We start from the raw sequence: 22,510 nt of genomic DNA, 5'->3' as shown, positions 1-22,510 counted from the left end.
CCCAATTTGAGCATTGCTTAGATTTGAAACTGGTATGGCTTCAGTCAACTGACAAAAATATTTAAGATGGTGAGTCAGAGAGAAAAATCTGTTTAATCCCTCAAAAACAACAGAACCCATACAAGCATGACAACGCACACAATGACTAAGCAATGGCTGCTAAATAAGCTACGATGTTTACACCATACATTCACATGTAGACATCGTTTAGCTAACAACGCTGTATTTTCCAAACGGATGTAAAGCAATATCCCCCACCTCGTATGAAATAGTTAATAACAAATTGTGCCTCTGCCCTTCTATGAGAACCAACATGACAAAATGCCTCACTCAGGACTCAAAACTCTGCAGGAGCGGACAAAGTTAATGGTTTGGAACATTTCCATGAAATACCTTACGAAAACATTCATAAGTACAAGAAATCCAATCGCTGTCAAAGGAGATGGCTTTGATTTAACTTGGAGAGCACAAATAAAGCATGACATATTGCAACAAAAGTTAGCATTTCTTTTTTTTTTTTACTTTATAATAAGCAAATTCCTGGATATACTATGTTGTCACATTTTGAATTGGCAATTCACACGGGACATCCTTTCATGCTCACAGTACATTGCACCAGCCATTGAAAATATAAATATATCAGCAATATGGAAAAACACATCCAATACTCGGTGCCAAGGAACTAAAATAAAGAGAAATCTAACATTTTAGTGTGGTAGTGACATGTTCTAGTAAATACAGTATAGTGTTTAATAGTACACAGAGGATGACAGGAAAACACTCCCTAAGGTGTGTGTGGTGGCATTCAGTTAGCAATGAGGAGATTCACTTAGTCACTTGTTCTCGTGTTAGGTCTATGGCACTATGAGGAACATGTCAACATCACCCCTTTTTCTCCCCAATTTCATAATATCCAAATTGGTAGTTATAGTCTTGTCCCATCGCTGCAACTCCCGTAAGGACTAGGGAGAGGCAAAGGTTGAGAGCCATGCGTCCTCCGAAACTCTGCCAAGCCGCACTGCTTCTTGACACACTGCTCGCTTAACCAAGAAGCACCAATGTGTCGGAGGAAACACCGTACAGCTGGCGACCGAAGTCAGCGTGCACTGCGCCCAGGCCACCACAAGGAGTCGCTAGAACGCGATGGGACAAGGACATACCGCCCGGCCAAACCCTCCCCTAACCCGGACGACGCTGGGCCAATTGGGCGCCGCCTCATGGGTCTCCCGGTCGCGGCTGGCTGCGACACAGCCCAGGATCGAACCTGGGTCTGTAGCGACGCCACAAGCACTGCAAAGCAGTGCCTTAGACCGCTGCGCCACTCGGTAGGCCCACGTGTCTATTTCTTAACTCTCTCCCTCTCACATGGTTGCCAACTCCTGAGTTAGTCTCTCCTTCTCCAGCTGCAGCTCAACGATGTTCTGTTTGTTCTGCTCCAGACGATCCTCCAGCCACTGCAACAGGGGACCACTCACAGCAGACATCTGGCTGCACAGGTTCTTAGTGAAGACTGAAACACACACAAACGTCAAGTGGAGCAAGAAAGCACAGTCAAGACATGGATGCATCGTTGGGGATATTAATATGCATACTGACAATTAAATATCAGTTATCAACAAATACATAGAGACCAACCTGAGCCATTGTGTATCTTCGTGATCGGATCCAGTTGAGTTAAGCTGCAAAGAAATGAAATCCTGAAATTATTCTATTAACAATGAGCAATACACAATGAGCTGCCTTGAGTTCATAGTATTTTCTTCTGAAACCAGTCTTTGCGGCAAGACAATTTTGTATATTATGGTAGACAAAAGGGGAAATATCTTCTGCGTGGCAAAGGAAATTGCAGGGGGTCTCAACACACTCCAAATCAGAGGTACCTACCAGTTAGTCTTGCGGGGCCATCCATCCAAATTGCATCTCGTTGACTTGACTATTGGAAGTCTAGAGAACTTTATTACCGGATTTTGCATTTGAATGGGAGCGCTGGCTGTTAACGCTCCCATTTAAATGACTGAGTAGAATTACATTTTCCCCCAGGAGAGGCTCTTCCTTGTTTTGTCTCTTTTACTACCGTGTAGAACAAAGTTTTAGTAGCCTATGCGACATTAGTGTTGCATCTAATGCTAGCTAGCTTGTTGCAAGTCAGACAAATGTTCAGAAATACAACCTTCGTTCAGAGCTCCACCCACATGAAATATCACACTGGTTTGAAAAGTGCCAATGCATCACTAGTTTCCATCTAGACTCCACCTCTTTTTACTGTCTCCCTGAGGAAAACTTCCGAGCTTTCGAACAAAAACATCAGATCCCTGGGGTGCATTCAAATCAAATTTATTTGTCACATACACATGGTTAGCAGGTGTTAATGCAAGTGTAGCGAAAAGCTTGTGCTTCTAGTTCCGACCATGCAGTAATATCTAACAAGTAATCTACCAATTCCACAACAACTACCTTGTACACACAAGTGTAAAGGAATGAATACGAATATGTACATAAAAACATAAATGAGTGATGGCCGAACGGCATAGGCAAGATGTAATAGATGGTATAGAGTACAGTATATACATATGAGATGAGTAATGTAGGTTATGAAAACATAAAGTGGCATTGTTTAAAGTGGCTAGTGATACATCAAGATGGCAAGATGCAGTAGATGGTATGGCATACAGTATATACATATGAGATGAATAATGTAGGTTATGTAAACATTATCTAATATAAATAATATAAAGTTGCAAGTGATAAATTGATTACATCAATTTTCCCATTATTAAAGTGAGTGGAGTTGAGTCAGTATGTTGGCAGCAGCCACTCAATGTCAGTGACGGCTGTTTAACAGTCTGATGGCCTTGAGATAGAAGCTGTTTTTCAGTCTCTCGGTTCCAGATTTGATGCACCTGTACTGACCTCGCCTTCTGGATGTTAGCGGGGTGAACAGGCAGTGGCTCTGGTGGTTGTTGTCCTTGATTATCTTTTTGGCCTTCCTGTGACATCAGGTGGTGTGGGTGTCCTGGAGGGCAGGTAGTTTGCGCCTGGTGATGCGTTGTGCAGACCTCACTACCCTCTGGAGAGCCTTCCGGTTATGGGCGGAGCAGCTGCCGTACCAAGCGGTGATACAGCCCGACAGGATGCTCTCGATTGTGCATCTGTAAAAGTTTGAGTGTTTTTGGTGACAAGCCGAATTTCTTCAGCCTCCTGAGGTTGAAGAGGCGCTGCTGCGCCTTCTTCACCACGCTGTCTGTGTGGGTGGACCATTTCAGTTTGTCCGTGATGTGTACGCAGAGGAACTTAACTCTCCACCCTCTCCACTACTGTCCCGTCAATGTAGATAGGGGGCTGCTCCCTCTGCTGTTTCCTGAAGTCCACGATTATCTCTTTTGGTTTTGTTGACATTGAGTGTGAGGTTATTTTCCTGACACCTCACTCCGAGGGCCCTCACCTCCTCCCTGTAGGCTGTCTTGTCGTTGTTGGTAATCAAGCCTACCACTGTAGTGTCATCTGCAAACTTGATGATTGAGTTGGAGGTGTGCATGGCCACGCAGTCATTGGTGAACAGGGAGTACAGTAGAGGGCTGAGCACGCACCCTTGTGGGGACCCAGTGTTGAGGATCAGCGAGGTGGAGATATTGTTACCTACCCTCACCACCTGGGGGCAGCCCATCAGGAAGTCCAGGACCCAGTTGCACAGGGCGGGGTCGAGACCCAGGGTCAGTAGGGTTTTGCCCGCCCTGGTAGCACAACCGATATGATAATAGAATTTGGAGAGCCTTGTTTTCAGATTAGCCTTGTTAAAATCCCCAGCTACAATAAATGCAGCCTCAGGACATGTGGTTTCTAGTTTACATAGTCCAATGAAGTTCTTTCAGTACGACAGAATGGTATTGAATGGTTAATTCAACTGAAATGGTACTGTACTGAATGACCAGTTGAAGAACGGTGTGATTATGGTGGCCCAGAGGGCGATTGTGTATGGTGTGTGTATGATGTGCTGCACAAGTTTTGCGATTCAAATGGTCACACCCATATTGATCATGCCACAGCTTGCCACACCCACGAAATAGGAGCAAACGTACCTCATCAAAGGCTGTCGAAGAACAGTGCACATTGTTTTGGGGAAACATGTCATTCAGTAAAAACAGTCACGCAACGTAGCCAACTCTGAACCAAACTGAATGCTCCCCTGGGCTTCTGAGGCGACCTACCTGTGAATCTTTCTGTAGGTGTCCTGCTCTTCCTGGCAGAGGATTCTGGGAAGCTCCACTGCTGACTCAAGGCACACTTTCCCAATGGCCTCGTGTGGAATCACATGAATTGGGATCTCGATTCTCTCATACCTTTATCAACACAGATCAGGGATGTAATTCAGTATTTGTGTCAAAAGACAATCAATTAAATCTTTGTCTGATTAATAGTCATGAGGGAGAAAACGAACAAAATTAAGTGTTATTAGATGATTTTAACTAACATCTGGATAGGATATTCATTTCACTGCAAACAGTGGTTTCCAAACAGGGGCACACTTACTCAGAGCCTTTCTGGGCTTGGACAGACTGGAAGCAGGTGTAGAGAACTCGACCGGTCTAAGAGCAAAATAATAATAGAATTTGTTCGAAGCCCCTTTGTAAATCAAAATGACGTTACATATTTTAAAACTGCTGTCATTTAACCCTTACTTTTGTGTTCTTATCCTCAATGAAGCAGGAGAATATCAGCCCAACAAAGCCCTGGTCCATCATTTGATACATGGCCTGTGTCCTCACATCTGTCGTAGAAAATTAATGACTTTCAGACACACTGACTGAAAAAGTTTGCCATAACAGTGAGAACTAACGTTGTGGCATTGATGTGGTTCAGGGGTGCTCTGGTTCTTACCCACATGTGATGGCCACACAGTGATGTGGGGGTGAGAGTGGTACCAACCAACTACACGCATCGGTCGTCCAGTCATTTCAGCCAACCTGTAGCTCTTACTAAGGAAATTGATTATCAAAATGAGACAATGGCAATGGCCTCAGGAATTCTATGATACCGCTACCTGTCACACCGACATCTGTCACGGAGTACGTAACCCTGACCTCCTTCAAGGCACAACCAGAAGAGAGAGATTTAAGTTATTGAATGAGACATCGCACAAAGGATATCTCCGCTTCGGTTGCCGCTGAAGACAGCTGCTCAGGCGAAATTTCCACGCGATCCTTCCTCTTGTCCGAGCGTCGGAGAATAATAACAGAATGAATGTGGACGATGCGGTTGGTGTCCACCTATGTAAACAAACCAAGTGACTTTAGAAAGCTGAAGAATTAACAGGGTAGCCAGCTAGAATCAATATCAGGTGCCCCTAATACCAAGTTGGGAGTATATGCCAATTGAGAATATGAATGTAACAAAGGGTACATTAAAGGTAGATAATATGCATGCAGATAGCAGAGACGTGTCCAGGGGGTGGCCATGGCCCCCCCCGAAATCTGATTGGCCACCCCCAGTGGGCCTCCAGAAATTCTGAGTTCTGATTGATCGTCTCTGAACATATTGATCATTTTGACCAAGACGCGTACGGACAGAAAGACCCATCAATCTCAACAGAGAAAGCATCCGTGAGAGCGAAACAGCACCGCTCTGTCTTAGTATGTGCAGCCCATGTATTTGATACTGTCTGGATAAAAAGAGTACGGCATGTCACATTATTTTTGGCCAGACAGCATCAGATACATGGGCTCCAGATACTAAGACAGAGGGGCGCCGTTTGCCTCGCTCAGACGCTTTCTCTGGTGAAATAAGATAGAGCCCCTTGTGAATTGAGGGAAAATTATGAAACAGAGATAGACATGAATGTGTAATCATTTTATACATTTGTTTCCTTATTGTAAAAAGCCTGCCTTCCTTTGAATCCATGAATGAACACCACTTTGTAGGCTTAGCGTCATTACACGTATGGTGTTTGTAATAGATGTCCCTTTCCATCCAAATGGCGGGTGCACAGTGCAGTGTTCAAATGCTAGATTTATTTTGGAGTAGAAAAACATGCACAGGTAACCTACTTTTTAAGAGTGATTTGTATGACAATCAGATATGAACACAACCAATCACTATGTTTTTGACACATAAAACATTTGTATCAATATTTACAGTTAAATTACATCTTTACTATAAAGCCCATGTGTGCATGCACACATAGGATGTCCCATAAAAATAAAAAAATAGAAACCCCTAGAATTTCACAGTGTAATTCACACTCTGGATGGCACTTTCAAGTGAATTTACTGCTGTACGCTAAAACCATTATATACAATTCTGACTTTGAATGCAAACACTGTAAGAAGACTTTAGTAATTGATTTATAATAGTGTCAAGGGACAAAATGAACAGGGATGCAAACTGGTGAGGGACCAAAAAGCTGACACCTTTTCTGCCCCGAAACATGCAAAATAATCTGTGCCAACTAATTAAAAAACAAAAGAGCTACATGATCAGTCTGTGTGTAAAATTAAGTGGTTAATGTGAACCTAACTCACAGCTAAAAAATGTAAAGAAAGCAATTCAATGTTAATTGTTGCCTAGACTTTACTGCAAATGACACTCAAGTCTTGAAAGAAAACACACTAATATTGCAGTTAGCCATGACAGCCTTTATAATAGAACGCTTGTGACCACAGACATCTACATATTGCACTAGGGAAAAAAACATCTTAAAGTAGAAATAGAATGAAACAAACAGGCATTCTATTTTTCTCTATTAGTGACCACCATAGTAGACATCGATCAAGTGCACAAGGCTACATGTGTGCAAAAATAACATTCACTGAGTAAAACATTAAATATTCCCCCCACACAAGTGTTACTGTCAAGTTCAACACAACAAAAACAATATATTTGGGCTACACATTATTACTGTACACTTTCTGCCTGTGGACATCTGTTCTACAATGTGCCAGCAGGCCATGTTATCAATTATGCCAACAAAGGGTCTCTTTCAGGCAGAGAGTACACCTGGCATACCCCTTTTTATCTGCACTATATTTAAAAAGAGAGAGGGAAAGTGTGTGGTTTCCTTTCACCTCTATAGTGGCATCCAGCTTAAGCCAGGCCCAGCTACACTTCATCCCTGAATCCACTTGTTTAACAAGCAACACCTCATTTTCACCTAATTCTCTCATTCTGAAAACGAACCACATACTTCACAGGGAAAACATTCCTTTCACAGATAGTTCGTTAGCTAGTTAACATTTCACACCGATTGCCTGGGTCCAGTAAGCAACTAACGCGTTATAACTTGAGGAACAGCAAGGAGTCGCATACCAGTTAATACTATAGCGAATTGGTTAGGTTACTAACGTTAGCTGTCTGACTTTATTAGCCAGCTAACTTTCACACCATAAATTCAATTATGTGATCAGTTAAGTTAGCTTTCACTGGCTAGTTAACGGATAATTCGATCCAACTAGCAAGATACATAACAATGCTAACAATACTTGTTCCACCACACTTTCTCCCTCACCTCAAACTTTCCAAATTACAGTTTTTCGGATATAGCTTTATCCACTTCCCCAGAGTCGGGTGAACGCGTGGATACCATTTGTATGTGTCCAGTATAAAGGAAGTAAAGAGGTAGTTTCGCGAGCCTATGCTAACTGCGTTAGGTATGAGATACCCATATACTCGCGCTTTAATGCGTTGTCGAACCATCATAATTACACTGAAAAATATCCACCTTGCATCAAAATGTTATGCCCTCCCCCTCCTAAACTGGGTCTATGCCCCACTTTGGCCACCCCATTTAAAATGTTATGGACACGCCACTGGCAACTAGCTAGTTATTGCTTTGCTATCAAATTATTTAGCTAAATAGCTAGCTTGCAAACGTTACCTCCCCGATGCAAAGTCCCATTACTTCCTCCTTCTCGGTACTCAATGCATGATTCATGCAAACCAAAAAAGCATCTGATTCGAGGTGAACTGCGCTCACTGCCATGTTATAGTACTACAACTGTCTTGTTCTCAAAAAAATATGATCAATTACTACAAGCTATCTCTCAAACTTCACAAGCTAAAGCTAGCTTGTTAGCGACTTTTCTATCAAAACTTGTTACAGAAACAACATTCCGTTGTTGCAAGGAGTCTGATAAGTCTGTGGTCCTACCTACATTAGTGTAACAAACTATTTTACCACTTATCGCTCAAAATCGTACACGTTTTATAGTCGTGCGTTATCCACAAAAAAAAAAATTTGACAAACAAAATAAGAATTATTATTATTATCTGCAATTTAATCAGCAAAGTCCATAGCGCAACCAATCCAGACGGACGACATTTGAGTAAGCACCCGAAATTCCGGAGACGTTTGCAGCAAATATTGTGTGTAAGGCTTGAAGAACAGGTATAAAATCATGAGTTTAACATCAATAATTGTAATATCTACTGGTGGTTAATGGTTCATAATATTTGTCCACGTAATTAATTAATAATGTCCAGAAATGGCCCTTATAGGACATTGCACTCTATTCTCCTCTGTAAACTGGTGATCTCTGTATACCCGTCGCAAGACCCACTGGTTGATGCTTATTTATAAAACCCTCTTAGGCCTCACTCCCCCCGCCATCTGAGATATATACTGCAGCCCTCATCGTCCACCCATTCTGCCAGTCACATTCTGTTAAAGGTCCCCAAAGCACACACCCTTGTTCGCTCCTCTTTTCAGTTCGCTGCAACTAGCGACTGGAACGAGCTGCAATAAACACTCAAAACTGGACCGTTTTATCTCCATCGCTTCATTAAAAAAAACTAAATCATGCCGACACTTACTGACAGTTGTGGCTGCTTCGCGTGATGTATTGTCTCTACCTTCTTGCCCTTTATGCTGTTGTCTGTGCCCAATAATGTTTGTACCATGTTTTGTGCTGCAGTCATGTGTTGCTACCATGCTTAGGTCTCTCTTGTGATGTGTGTTTTGTCCTATATTTTTATTTTATTTTTAATCCCAGCCCCCGCCCCGCAGGTGGCCTTTTGCCTTCTGGTAGGTCATCATTGTAAATTAGAATTTGTTCTTAACTGACCTGCCTCGTTAAATAAACGTTCAAAATGTTTTCCCTTTTCTCTATAGTTGTACAATGCCACAAAGATCCTTGTCAGAAGCAAACATGCACAATTCAGAAGTGTTTGCAAGGTGATGTTTTTTTCCACAGCATTATCTACCTATTTATATTATTTCTAATGTGAAAAAATGTTTTGATATCTGATTGGGTTTCATGTATTACATTAACTTAGCCCACTGTGTTTTTCTTCCAGGCAAACAAGTACATAGAGAGCAGGTGCAGTGCTGTGAGCATGCAGGTGAGAAGTCTGCTGCTCAGGGTTTGCATATGAACAATTCTTTCTTTTATGAACAAGTCTTATAAATGTATATTCTTTCTACAGATTATTAGCGTACACCTAATATGTTCCCCCTGTTGATGATGCTTATTATGCATTAAGGTTGAACCAAAAGATTACATGTAACATATGAAATACAAAACAATTAAACATGTGAAATTGAATTAAACAATGTATGTTGATGCTAATATTATGTACAATATTCAATTATGTTCCTATATGATAATAGCCTAATATTTAAATGCCATAAACTGTTTTTAATAGTTTAATTAACTTAATCATTAAGACACACCCCTCACTATTGTCATTGGTTGCAAGAATTACACTGTCTACATAACCTGGTTCAAGTATTCATGACATTACCCTGACGAAGGCACAGTGATGCCAAAACGTTGGTAAATACCCAATAAATTACTGGGAGTTTATATATGGCCTGTGCCACTATTTTGATGGTTTAGGGTTTGTGAGGGAACAGAAGTCAACAGAGCCTAAAAGCCCTGCTACATCCTGACATGATTGTGGACACTTGAAACTGTAGTATATAATGACAACGCTTCTAATGCAGGGATGGGCAACACCCATCCTTGGGGGCTGGAGTGCTGTCACACTTTTAACCCATCCCTAGCAAACACAGCTGATTAAACTAATTACATTTTTAACTGAAGATCACGAAGTTGGGTGTCACAGTTGTAAGCTGGGGCAGATGTGTGACACCACTCAGGCCCCGAGGACTGGAGTTGCCCATCCGTGTTGTAATGTAATAGAGTTGTTTATATTGACAGTCAATTATCCTCGGAGGATGCAGTCAGTAAAACTCTCAAACAAAATCTTTCTAAAAGACAATTCACTTGATTACTTCTCCCAGAATGATACATTTTGCTTGTAACAAAATATTGCATTTTAACAGTGAAAAATACTATTAAAGCTTTTGACAGCACATTTTACACTTTCCTAATGCTAAGTACTTGGGAAAGGGTTGCATTGAGGAGAATAACAAACATTGGAGAAATAATTAGAGCAAACTAATTTATATCAGTGTATTTGTCATCCCATATGTTCCATACAAAGGACTATTGATATCTTCCATGTATTACATTCATAATTGTCCATAGTCATTTGTGAAACACGAGCCTTGTATGCTGTTAGGCAGGGGTGTATTCATTAGTCTGTTGTGAAATGTTTGGTCTGTTGCAAAAAGCTTTGCAACAAAAAACATTTACACGAGGAAGCAAACAGAACCTACCTGAATTTGTTTTTTTTTTAATAGTTTTCATTGCAAAAAAATGTACGTTTGGAGTAAACAGGTTTCGTTGCACTACATTTTACAACAGAATCCAAATAATGAATACACCCTAGCTTTTGATAATGCACACAACCTGTACTTACACACATGACACGCCTCACTCTTAAGCAGGGAATTAGAAAGCAAAATCAAAAGTCCAGTCTTGCCTTCTCACTACTTGATCTCAAATAAATACTTCACATGCAACCTCCTGTACTGGTAAATAAGTCAATACTATTGGGGACGGTTAATATGCATACATGATTTTCTTTGAGTTATACTTTGAAATGTCACTGATTTTCAGGTAAGACTAACTTCAAATACCATTCAAACTTGAGTTACTGTGGCCTCCTAGTCCTGTCATACAGTATTTACTCATACATGTAGATGCTTTTAACTCAAACCCTTTGGTCTGAAGTAACATTTAAACACATAACAACCTTGTTGATCTTAACTTAGAAAATGCAGGATATTACAAAACAAATCCCACATTAGGGAAAACACGTTAAAGTGCATTGCTCCAGTTTCAGGGTCCTCTCCATAGAATTTAAGAGGCGCTGCGCCACTTTATGTATCATAGGCCATTTTTTCTCTAGATTGCAGGAAATGGCAGTTACAGGTGTAAAAATGTTTTATTATAAAATAAAAAAAACTGAGTCCACTACACCACATCGGGCCACCCCCCAGCCATACTCAGCAGAAACACCTTGTTTTAAAAAATCCTGGGGAGAACCCTGAGTTCCATCTGAATGCATACAGATAAAACTATTGAAGTGAATCTGAATAATCTCTCAAATAAGTACCACACCAAAACAACCCATAGAAAAATTAAAGCCAATGCTCCTGCCATATGTGCACAGACCATGCATAAACTTTAACCACAGACATAGTATCTAAACGGTTGTTTTCAAATTGACACATGCCCAAAAGCCCAAAAACACATCAAGCCTATGAATTAGCTTGACATATGATATCAATATAGTCTACTTACATATCTAGATAGCTGCTTAGGTTTAAGCTGTTTTCAGCCTTGTATGAGACAAACATTAAGTAAAGACCGAAATGAGAGGCTCTTAAGAGGCCAGGCCCAGCAGAAATCCCCCAGCAAAACCTCCTGTGAGGATAATATTCTTCTTCACAAATGTCTGCACCTGGTAAGACAAAAAAGAAAAAGCACCTTTAATCGATGGTAAAGTTTTGCAGAGTATTGTTCTTTAACATTGTTCTCTTTTATACTCTGGAGTAAAACAAAAGGTGTGGATGACTTCAAAATAATTTTAGTTCTGAGCATATTAAACATGAATCAGAGAAGAAACATCCACCATTTTGTAGTAGACCATGATAACCCCTTACCTCATCCACTTTTGTTCTGACTTCCTTAGTGGGCTTTTCTGCATTCAACTTCAGCTGCTTTTTGGCATTGTTTACATCACGCTCCACCCTCTTCCAGTCCACTTTGATGTATCCTGTGTGATTGGCAATCTAGAAGGAAATTAATCACACCCACCAATAATGACAGTGTGACTTGATCATCATAACCATTGAGATACAATACCTATATAAAGTATGCACCCCCTTTAACTTTTTTCCAATTTTGTTGCGTTACAAAGTGGGATTGAAAGATTTAATTGTAATTTTTTGTCATTGATCTACACAAAATATGCCATAATGTCAAAGTGAAAAGAAAATTCTACAAATGTTTACAAATTAAAAAATGAATTTGTTCCATAAGTATTCACCCCCTTTGTTTAGGCAAGCCTAAATTATTTCAGAAGTCACATTTGGCTTAACTAATCTCAAAAGTTATATGGACTCTGAGAAATAATAGGGGATGACATGACGTTTGAATGACTACCCCTTCCTCTGTCCCACATACATACGTACATAAATACATCTGTGAGGTCCCTCAGTCAAGAATTGAATTTCAAGCACAGATTCAACTACAAAATCCAGAGAGCTTTTCAACAGCCTCAGTGATTGGTATATCGGTTACAATATCAAATCAAACATTTACTATATCTTTAAGCATGGTCAAGTTAATAATTATGATGTGGATGATGTATTAAAATCACCCAGACACAAAGATGCAGTCGTCCTTCTGAACTGAGCTGCAGGACAGTAAGGAAACTGCTTAATGATTTTAAATGGTTGTGATAGGAGAAAACTGAGGATGGATCAACAACATTGTAGTGACTCCACAATAATGACCTAAATGACAATGAAAAGAATAAGAAAAAAAATATACAGATAAACATTCCAAAATATGTATATGATACAAGGCATAAATGCAATGTTGACTAGACCAGGTGTGTCCGCGTGCGCCATCACGCGCGCATGTTGATTTTGTCCTTCCACACCAGACACGATCAGGACACGCAGGTTGAAATATCAAAACAAACTCACCCACCTATATTAATTTGGGGACAGGTCGAAACACATGAAACATTCATGGCCATTTAGCTAGCTAGCTTGCTGTTGCTAGATAATTTGTTCGGGGATATAAACATTGGGCTGTTATTTTATCTGAAATGCACAAGGTTCTCTACTCCGGCAATTAAGCCACAGATTCTTGTAATCTTTCCTCCTTCAGTCTTCTTTTGTCTTCATCTTCTTTGGACTTGATATGGCAGTTGAAAACCAACTTTAAAGGTGTATTACCATCACCAACTGGACTGGAGTGTGGACCTCAGTTCAGCGTTCAATCACCCACCTGGGTACATGCTAGAGGTCGACCGATTAATCGGCATAACCGATTAATTAGGGCCGATTTCGCGTTTTCATAACAATCGGTAACCGATTACATTGCGCTCCACAAGGAGACTGTGTGGCAGGCTGACCACCTGTTACGCGAGTGCAGCAATGAGCCAAGGTAAGTTGCTAGCTAGCATTAAACTTTAAAAAAACAAATCAAATCTTAACATAATCACTAGTTAACTACACATGGTTGATGATATTACTAGTTTAACTAGCTTGTCCAGCGATGCAAATAATCAATGCGGTGCCTGTTAATTTATCATCAAATCACAGCCTACTTCGCCAAACGGGTGATGATATAACAAGCACATTTGCGAAAAAAAGCACCAATGAACCTAACCATAAACATCAATGCCTTTCTTAAACTCAATACAGAAGTATATTTTTTTAAACCTGCATATTTAGTTATAAGAAATTCATGTTAGCAGGAAATATTAACTAGGGAAATTGTGTTACTTCTCTTGCGTTCTGTGCAAGCAGAGTCAGGGTATATGCAGCAGTTTGGGCTCACAAGAATAAACTTTTTGTTTTCAAAATGATAGGTTCCGGATTTGACCATATTAATGAGCTAAGGCTCGTATTTCTGTGTGTTTATTATATTATAATTAAGTCTATGATTTGATATTTGACTGAGCGGTGGTAGGCAGCAGCAGGCTCGTAAGCATTCATTCAAACAGCACTTTCCTGTGTTTGCCAGCAGCTCTTAGCAATACTTGAAGCACAGCGCTGTTTAAGACTTCAAGCCTATCAACTCCCGAGATGAGGCTAGCAATACTATGGTGCCAATAATAACATTGAATAGTCAGAGGTATATGAAATACAAATGGTATAGAGAGAAATAGTCCTATAATTCCTATAATAACTACAACCTAAAACTTCTTACCTGGGAATATTGAAGACTCATGTTAAAAGGAACCACCAGCTTTCATATGTTCATGTTCTGAGCAAGAAACTTAAACGTTAGCTTTTTTTACATGGCACATATTGCACTTTTTCTTTCTTCTCCAACACTGTTTTTGCATTATTTAAACCAAAATGTAACATGTTTCATTATTTATTTGAGACTAAATTGATTTTATTTATGTATTATATTAAGTTAAAAAAAAAGTGTTCATTCAGTATTGTTGTAATTGTCATTATTACAAAAAAATATATAAAAAAAATAATAATATATATATATATATATATATATATATATATATATATATATATATATATATATATATATATATATATATATATATACCTTGCCTAAACAAATATATATATATATATATATATATAAAGACGGTTAATCGGTATCGGCTTTTGTTGGTCCTCCAATAATCAGTATCGGCGTTGAAAAATCATAATTGGTTGACCTCTAGTATATGCTCCTAAGAACCAATGAGGAGATTGGAGAGGCGGGACTTGCAGCGCTTCAAGCATCAAAAATAGAACCAAGTTCTATTTTAGTGCCTGGCTATGCAGACGCTCGTTGACGCGCGAGCAGTTTGGATTAAATTATTGACATGTGTAGATTTATTTTGCAATGCTCACGCACGCAAAGCTCTCACAAACAAAATCATTCTAAAAGACAATTCACTTTATTACTTCTCCCAGAATGATACATTTTGCTTGCAACAAAATATAGCATTTTAACAGTGAAAAATACCATTAAAGCTTTTGACAGCACATTTTACACTTTCCTAATGCTAAGTACTTGGGCAAGGGTTGCATTGAGGAGAATAACAAACATTGGAGAAATAATTAGAGCAAACTAATTTCTATCAGTGTATTTGTCATCCCATATGCTCCATACAAAGGGCTATTGATATTTTACATTTTAGTCATTTAGCAGACGCTCTTATCCAGAGCGACTTACAGTAGTGAATGCATACATTTCATGCATTTTTTATTTGTACTGGCCCCCCATCTTCCATGTACTACATTCCATAATTGTCCATAGTCGTTTGTGACATTCTAAAATGTTGGATGCTTTAAATGCCAGGATGTCAAACTCATTTTGTATTTTCATCTAGTAGAATTTGCTGTACACTTGAGTTAGAGAATAGTCTTTTTTTGTTATTCCTTTTTTTGTACTTTTACCCCTTTTCGTGATATCCAAATTGGTAGTTACAGGCTTGTCCCATCGCTGCAACTCCCCTACAGACACGGGAGAGGCAAAGGTCGAGAACCATGCATCCTCCGAAACGCGATCCTGCCAAGCAGCACTGCTTCTTAACACACTGCTCGCTTAACCCAGAAGCCAGCCGCACCAATGTTTCAGGGGAAACACCGTCCAGCTGCCAACCAAAGGGTGCTTGCAGGCAACCAAATGGAGCTTGCAGGCGCCCGGCCGACATAAGGAGTCGCTAGAGCACGATGGGACAAGGAAATCCCGGCCGGTCAAACCCTCCCCTAACCCGGACGACGCTGGGCCAATTGTGCGCCACCTCATGGGTCTCCCGGTCATGGCCGACTGTGACACAGCCTGGGATCGAACCAGGTCTATGGCGATGCAGTGCCTTAGAACGCTGTGCCACTCAGGAGGCCAGAGAATCGTCTTTGAGACCTGTGTGTGTGTTTGACAACAGCTGATAAACAGCTAAGGGGACGCGCTGTACCAAAATGAACGAATGGCAGGAATCAACGCAACTGCGCATTAGATGTTGCATTCTCAGTAGGATGAGCCTAGTTTGCTAATATTTGCTACTTACTGCTTTTCTGAACAGTACATTCTAAATAGTATGTAGTATGATTAGTCCACAGTATGCAGTTTAAGTAAGTAGTAGGCAAGCCAGATTTCGGACACGGCCATAGTCTACGGTCAAAACACACCTCCATTACATTTTTACATTTTTTTTTTTACATTTTAGTCATTTAGCAGACGCTCTTATCCAGAGCGACTTACAGTAGTGAATGCATACATTTCTTTTTTGTGCTGGCCCCCCGTGGGAATCGAACCCACAACCCTGGCGTTGCACACACCATGCTCTACCAACTGAGCTACAGGGAAGGCTATATGTCCTAATGAAACATTACTGTCAGAATCTGTTTTAAATGTGGCTCAATAAATTGGTCAGGTGTCATTTAGAACTAAGGATCATCAAAACAAGAAAATAAATGTACGTAAAGAAGTCGAGCCCTACCTGAAGGAAAAAGAAGCCTCCACCCACTGCCGAAGCTGCCAGCTTCCCAACTTTCTGGAACAAATACCCTGCACACCTAAGAGGTAACACAGCAGTCAAACAGAGAACTGGTAAGTAATTTAATTGGTTAAATTGTACCACCAGATTCACATGGCTTAGTTCTGTTTAATATTAACACATTCAGGACTGATCGACTCACCAGCCAGACACTCCACCAATGGCAAGCTGGGTGGCAACATTATACTTCTCTGCTACGGGCCCAGAGTTCTCGCCAAATATTTTGTTCCACCATCTCTGTTTCTTGGCATACTCTACTACGTCCATGACTTCAAAGGTCTCCTCACTCTTAACTAGAAGAACAAGTCATAATTAAAAATGTGTCATACGCTTAATCGTCCTTGGCTCACATAACCTTGCAAGACACTGAAATGCATGTTGGATGGCCTCAACAGTAGAAATAATGTGTGCATTGTGTATCTTACGCCACGTCGGATGCCAGACAGTTAAGTTAGATCGTTTTTTAGGGGGTAGACCTGCATAATTTCCAATCCCCACATATACTTCCAGCTTATACATACATTTTACAGACATTATATTTGACATTAGTTATATTTTGTTATTTTCAGTACCTCCCATCTATCTCTGAAAACCATCCAGTTTTGATTTCCATTTGCTATATACATTTTCAACTGTGCCATTTCACCAAAGTTCTGAACCTTTCTATTGTCATAGTCTACAGATTGCAAATGAAAGATACAAATGCTTGCTTAAGAGTAGTATATTATTGTTCGATTGACTGACTTTTCAAATCACCCAGCAGTGCTATTTACAGAGTTAGCTCCAGGTAAATGTTGCAATTCTTCAAAAACAAGCTACATATGAGCAGTACCAAAACAAGTGATCTAATGATTCTGTCTAGTTGCAGCAAAATCTGCCAGCTCAGTATATATCTCATTCTATCGGTTGCAGGAATTTTGTATCATAATTTTAAATGAAAAACTAAGTTTTGAATCCAGCATTGTTTTGTGTATCAGTTCATAAACCATGTGCCATGGAATCAGTATATCAAAAATCTCTGCCCATTAAGTCAGGGTTTCCCAAACTCAGTCCTTGGGACCCCAAGGGCTGCACATTCTGGTTTTTGACCTAGCACTACACGGCTGATTCAAATTGTCAACTAATCGTCAAACTCTGATCATTTGATGCCGCTAGAGTGTCTAGAGGACCAAGATTGGGAAAAGCTGAATTAAGTACAAGCCTAAAATAGACCAGCCCAAAGACATCTAATGGGCATCGAGTTCTCGTTCAGTCAGACAGACTTGTGATTAGCTCAGTAGTCAAGAGCTTTGTCTGGGTTAAGAACAAACACTGGCCTGGCAGACACCAAATCTTTGACATATCCTGCAAAACATAGTGAAACCCTTTCATTCAGTTTTATGGAATTGTCCTGTTAATACTTTCAAATAGTATCCTTTTCCCCCCTCCTTGGCATTATCAGTGATACTAGAAGATTCTACAAATACACTGAACAAAAATTATAAAATGCAACATGTAAAGTGTTGGACCCATGTTTCATGAGATGAAATAAAAGATCCACAATCTGTTCCATACGCACAAAAAGCTTATTTCTCTCAAATATTGTGCACAAAATTTGTTTACATCCCAGTTAGTGTGCATTTCTCCTTTGCCCAGATAATCCATCCTCCTGACAGGTGTGGCATGTCAAGAAGCTGATTAAACATGATTACCTTGTACTGGGGACAATAAAAGGGCACTAAAATGTGCAGTTGTCGTCACAACACCACAGATGTCTCAAGTTTTGATAGAGCGTGCAATTGGCATGCTGACAGCAGGAATGTCCACCAGAGCTGTTGGCAGAGAATGTAACGTTCAGTTCTATACCATAAGCCACCTCCAACCTCATTTTAGAAAATTTAGCAGTACGTCCAACGAGCCTCACAACTGCAGACCACTTGCAACCACACCAGCCCAGGGCCTCGACATCAGGCTTCTTCACCTACGGGATGGTCTGAGACCTGCCACTCGGACAGCTAATGAAACTGGGTTTGCACAGCCGAAGAATTTCTGCACAAACCATCTCAGGGAAGCGCTTCTGCATGCTCGTCATCCTCACCAGGGTCTTGACCTGACTGCAGTCTGGCATCGTAATCGACTTCAGTGGGCAAATTCTCACCTTCGATGGCCACTATCACGCTGGAGAAGTGTGCTCATCACAAATGAATCCCGGTTTCAACTGTACCGGGCAGATGGCAGATGTATGGCGTTGTGTGGGTGAGTGGTTTGCTATTGTCAACATTGTGAACAGAGTGCCCAATGGTAGCAGTGGGGTCATGGTATGGGCAGGCATAAGCCACTGACAATGAACACAAATGGCATTTTAAACCAATGGCAATTTGAATGCAGAGATACCGTGACGAGATCCTGAGGCCCATTCATCCGCCGCCATCACCTCATGTTTCAGCATGATAATGCACAACCCCATGTCGCAAGGATCTGTACACAATTCCTGGAAGCTGTAAATGTCAGTTTTTCATGGTCTGCATACTCAAGACATGTCACCCATTGAGCATGTTTGGGATGCTCTGGATCGACACGTACCACAGCGTGTTCCAGTTCCCCCCAATATCTAGCAACTTCGCACAGCCATCAAAGGAGTGGGACAACATTCCACAGGCCACAATTAACAGCCTGATCATCTCTAAGCGAAGGAGATGTCACCCTGCATGAGGCAAATTGTGGTCACACCAGATGCTGACTGGTTTTCTGATCCATGCCTCTACTTTTTTTTTCTTTAAAAAAAAAAAGGTATCTGTGACCAACATTTGCATATCTGTATTCCCAGTAATATGAAATCCATAGATCAGGGCCTAATTTATTTGTTTCAATTGACTGATTTCTTCTATTAACTCAGTCAAATCTTTGAAATTGTTGCACGTTGCGTTTATATTTTGGTTCAGTGTAAAACAAGTAGGCGGGGTCCTATAACATGGCCTTCCTTCACACTAGCCCCTCATATGAGACCTCAGCAGTTGTCAGTAAACAGTCAGACATACTGTAATGTCATAACAGTTAAGGAGTAATACATTTTCGAAGTGATTGTACTAGCCCAGTGTGTGTCGTAGTATGTAAAATGTTGTAACTAGCCAGTTCAGTAATTAGCCTACCACAGCTAGCTACCAACCAACACACCCAGGGCACTGGAAGCTAGTTAGCAACATGGAGTTAGTAAGCATTTCATTTGACAAAATACGTAGCACTCCCACCCTGAATAGCAGGCGTGGGGACTAGCAAACAAAGAACGCTGGTCCGCATTTAGACTGAGCGCTAGCTAACTGCGATTGTTAGCATAAACCGTTACACATTCTACCTTAGCTAACTAACCTTCCGAAGGACAACCGTGTTCATGTGCATTAACGTAACTGCGTTTGTTTGATGGTATTTGACCACTTTACTCAGATTAAAGACTACATTTTGTGATATAGTTAGCGAGGGCAATATATTTAAAAAATGTCTATTGCTAGCTTGTTTCTCACCTTTATTCTTCTCGGCCATTTTTCTCAATTCATTTGGTTTTAACCCAGCCCATCCGAAATGTCACGTGTTACATCACAAAATTGGCCCAGTACCATTTCGATGTATAGGGCCTTTACACACATCCTGCCTTTCTGGTGTTCATTAGACCATAGCTCAAATTGAGGGTTTCCCAAACTCGGTCGTGGGCCCCTGGGTGTACGTTGTGTTTTTTGCCCTAGCACTACACGTATTGACTCTCTTCTCACGCTCACACGCCGCACCTCTTCTATCTCACGCATTGGAAAGTACTGTTTTTATTTTTCTAATTAGTCCATTGTATATAGTGCGTTAACTTTTCAACTGTGCTCAAATCATTTTGAAATCGGAGCAACTGAGACCGCAATTTAACATCACGCACGGAATCTCTATCATTGTCCTGTCTTGCCAAAGCACTGAACAGTGGCACATTGAAGCATATGATTGGTCTAGCAATGTAAGGATTTGCATTTTAAAGTAACGCCCCTCAAGATGAGATGGGAGCTGAATGGAGAGCGAGAAGGTTCTCTGCTGAGTTTCTAAAACAGTCAAAAGAGCAGCACGGTAGCGCTGTTTTAGCAGGGAAGTTTGGCACGGTGACCTGATTTGTAACTAAAAGAATTCTGTCAAAAAGATTGTGAACCCAAAAGTGTAAGTTTGATTATAAATATGCATATATTTATTTAATTTTTTATTAACCTTTTATTTAACTTGGCAAGTCAATTAAGAACAAATTCTTATTTACTATGATGGCCTACTAAAAGGCAAAAGGCCTCCTGCGTAGACAGGGCCTGGGATAAAAAATACAATATAAATATAGGACAAAACACACAACACTACATAAAGAGAGACCTAAGACAACAACATAGCAAGGCAGAACACAACATAACAACAACATGGTAGCAACACAAAACATGGTACAAACATTATTGGGCACAAAGGTCAAGAAGGTAGAGACAACAATACATCACACAAAGCAGCCACAACTTATTGCAGCCATTAATAGACAGTTTTGAATGTCCTACAAATAAGCATTGGATATTAAATGCTCCAGGCCTAGAATATATTCTTTGACATTTTAGCACTGTGCACATGCTAGGCAGAGATGGTAGGGGGACTCACAAAGCATCATATTTTGTCTATGTAGAGTAAGATGATGGCAAGGCTCTTCAACTAGTAGGCATAAACCACTAGAATATTGATTAGATTGAGTGATAGAAGGTAGAGTGATTTTTGACAAATGTATTGTTATAACAAGAACATTTTCAAATACCAATCACTTGGGAAACAGCTCAGGGATGGCCAACCCTCCTGGAGAGCCAGCAGGATTTTCTTCCAGGCCTATTTTAAAAAGATAGTTCACCAAAATTACAAAAGACAACATTTGTGTCCTTACCTCGAAGGCAGTTTATGGACAAGGAGACTGTAATCTATGATTTGGTTACCCACTGCCATCAACCATTCATATTAGTATTTCCTGTGCAGAGCATTCCCACTGACCTTCCCACTGTTTCTCCCATTTGCCTGTCTCCCCATCTAATTGCATTACTGTCTGCATAAAGTGTCAAACCACCTAAAAAATGTTTGCAAAAATATTAGTAAACCTTAAATTTAATTCCCCCAAAATCCCAAAGTAACAAAGTTGTTGAATTTTGAGTGTTCATTTAATGTTCAAAGCATTCTGAATACACCTGACACTTTTTTTAGGCCTAAGCCATGTCAAAATACATAGATTTCCAGGAAATTAGCTTTGAAACACTACAACTTTCCTGGTGAAGGACGCCATCTGGGTAAAATCTCACTCCAAGCTTTCTTCAAAGTTGGACTCCTTGGTTTGGAAACTGGATTAAAGTGTTAAGACAACTAATATACTTTTGTGTTGTTGTTATTTTGAATGTATCCAAGTGAGAAAGGATGGAAAAGTTCCAAGGGAAAGTAGAGCAGAGGACACAGTGGGTTTTTTTGGCTCAGAAAGGCTGCATCTCAATAGTCTAAAGTGGCTTCCTCTTCTCATCTCTGTCCCTTCATCACACTGGTCTAGCAGACACCAATAAATAATAATCAACACTGTACTTAGTCAAAGATGTGTTTTATTAAACAAGAATACAGTTGGCATAATGGTCCCCATACCTATTGAGGTGCTCAGTTTGGGCACATGCAGCTTATAATGTCATTACTGACCCAGTAATCAGATGTAGCTGTACTTTGATCACACAGACCTTACACTGAGTACTGGGTGAGCCATGGACATCTTGGTGTCAGTGACCCATGTTGAGAGTCCACATCCATCTTGAAGGCGCCTGCAGCTCAATGGAAATGGAAATATTTCCAATCTTTGAGCTGTGAAAATCAAACCATTCTCTTTAATAAAAATAGATGGCAATGCATATATTTTAGCCAGGCT

At 40.4% G+C, this 22,510-nt stretch overlaps 2 protein-coding genes across 4 annotated transcripts; both read right to left on the bottom strand.

The window, feature by feature from the left end:
- Positions 1–1,168: 1,168 nt before the first annotated feature.
- Positions 1,169–8,949, bottom strand: LOC106603169 (lys-63-specific deubiquitinase BRCC36-like). 2 transcript variants are annotated; one of them, XM_014196482.3, is made up of 8 exons: positions 8,803–8,949; positions 5,145–5,264; positions 4,876–4,963; positions 4,677–4,765; positions 4,528–4,583; positions 4,206–4,337; positions 1,636–1,679; positions 1,169–1,510 (listed from the first exon to the last, which is right to left on the bottom strand). In XM_014196482.3, the coding sequence occupies exons 1-8, from the start codon at positions 8,905–8,907 to the stop codon at positions 1,362–1,364; spliced, it is 783 nt and encodes a 260-aa protein (XP_014051957.1). In that variant the 5' UTR covers positions 8,908–8,949; the 3' UTR covers positions 1,169–1,361. The 2 variants fall into 2 exon arrangements, with proteins under 2 accessions (XP_014051957.1, XP_014051955.1); XM_014196480.3 differs by lacking the exon at positions 8,803–8,949 and adding an exon at positions 7,868–8,099.
- Positions 8,950–11,264: 2,315 nt separating this feature from the next.
- fundc2 (fun14 domain containing 2) lies at positions 11,265–20,260 on the bottom strand. Of its 2 annotated transcripts, XM_082974499.1 has the most exons (6): positions 20,091–20,223; positions 18,285–18,404; positions 16,736–16,886; positions 16,537–16,612; positions 12,005–12,133; positions 11,265–11,802 (listed from the first exon to the last, which is right to left on the bottom strand). In XM_082974499.1, exons 3-6 carry the CDS (start codon positions 16,858–16,860, stop codon positions 11,725–11,727), a joined length of 408 nt encoding a protein of 135 aa, XP_082830625.1. In that variant the 5' UTR covers positions 16,861–16,886; positions 18,285–18,404; positions 20,091–20,223; the 3' UTR covers positions 11,265–11,724. The 2 variants fall into 2 exon arrangements, with proteins under 2 accessions (XP_082830625.1, XP_014051959.1); XM_014196484.3 differs by lacking the exon at positions 18,285–18,404 and having other exon boundaries at positions 20,091–20,260.
- Between the last annotated feature and the right edge of the window lie 2,250 nt (positions 20,261–22,510).

The sequence above is a fragment of the Salmo salar genome, chromosome 04, assembly GCF_965601325.2.
Source record: "Salmo salar chromosome 04, fSalSal1, whole genome shotgun sequence".
In the NCBI taxonomy this organism is placed as follows: Eukaryota; Metazoa; Chordata; class Actinopteri; order Salmoniformes; family Salmonidae; genus Salmo; species Salmo salar.
The sequence above is the reverse complement of the archived record's forward strand: the minus strand, read 5'-3'. Positions and strand labels throughout refer to the sequence as shown.

Bases quoted from the DNA above. Each gene is read 5' to 3' on its own strand.
- LOC106603169 (XM_014196482.3), bottom strand. From the start codon at position 8,907: ATGACTGCAGCACAAAACATGGTACAAACATTATTGGGCACAGACAAC. The intron at 4,338-4,527 runs GTAAGTGTGCCC...GTGTTGATAAAG, and splicing joins CAAGCCCAGAAAGGCTCTGA to GTATGAGAGAATCGAGATCC. The intron at 1,511-1,635 runs GTTGGTCTCTAT...TGTGTGTTTCAG, and splicing joins GAAGATACACAATGGCTCAG to TCTTCACTAAGAACCTGTGC.
- fundc2 (XM_014196484.3), bottom strand. The intron at 16,613-16,735 runs GTGAGTCGATCA...GTTACCTCTTAG, and splicing joins ATTGGTGGAGTGTCTGGCTG to GTGTGCAGGGTATTTGTTCC. The intron at 11,803-12,004 runs GTAAGGGGTTAT...TTGTCTTACCAG, and splicing joins TCAGAACAAAAGTGGATGAG to GTGCAGACATTTGTGAAGAA.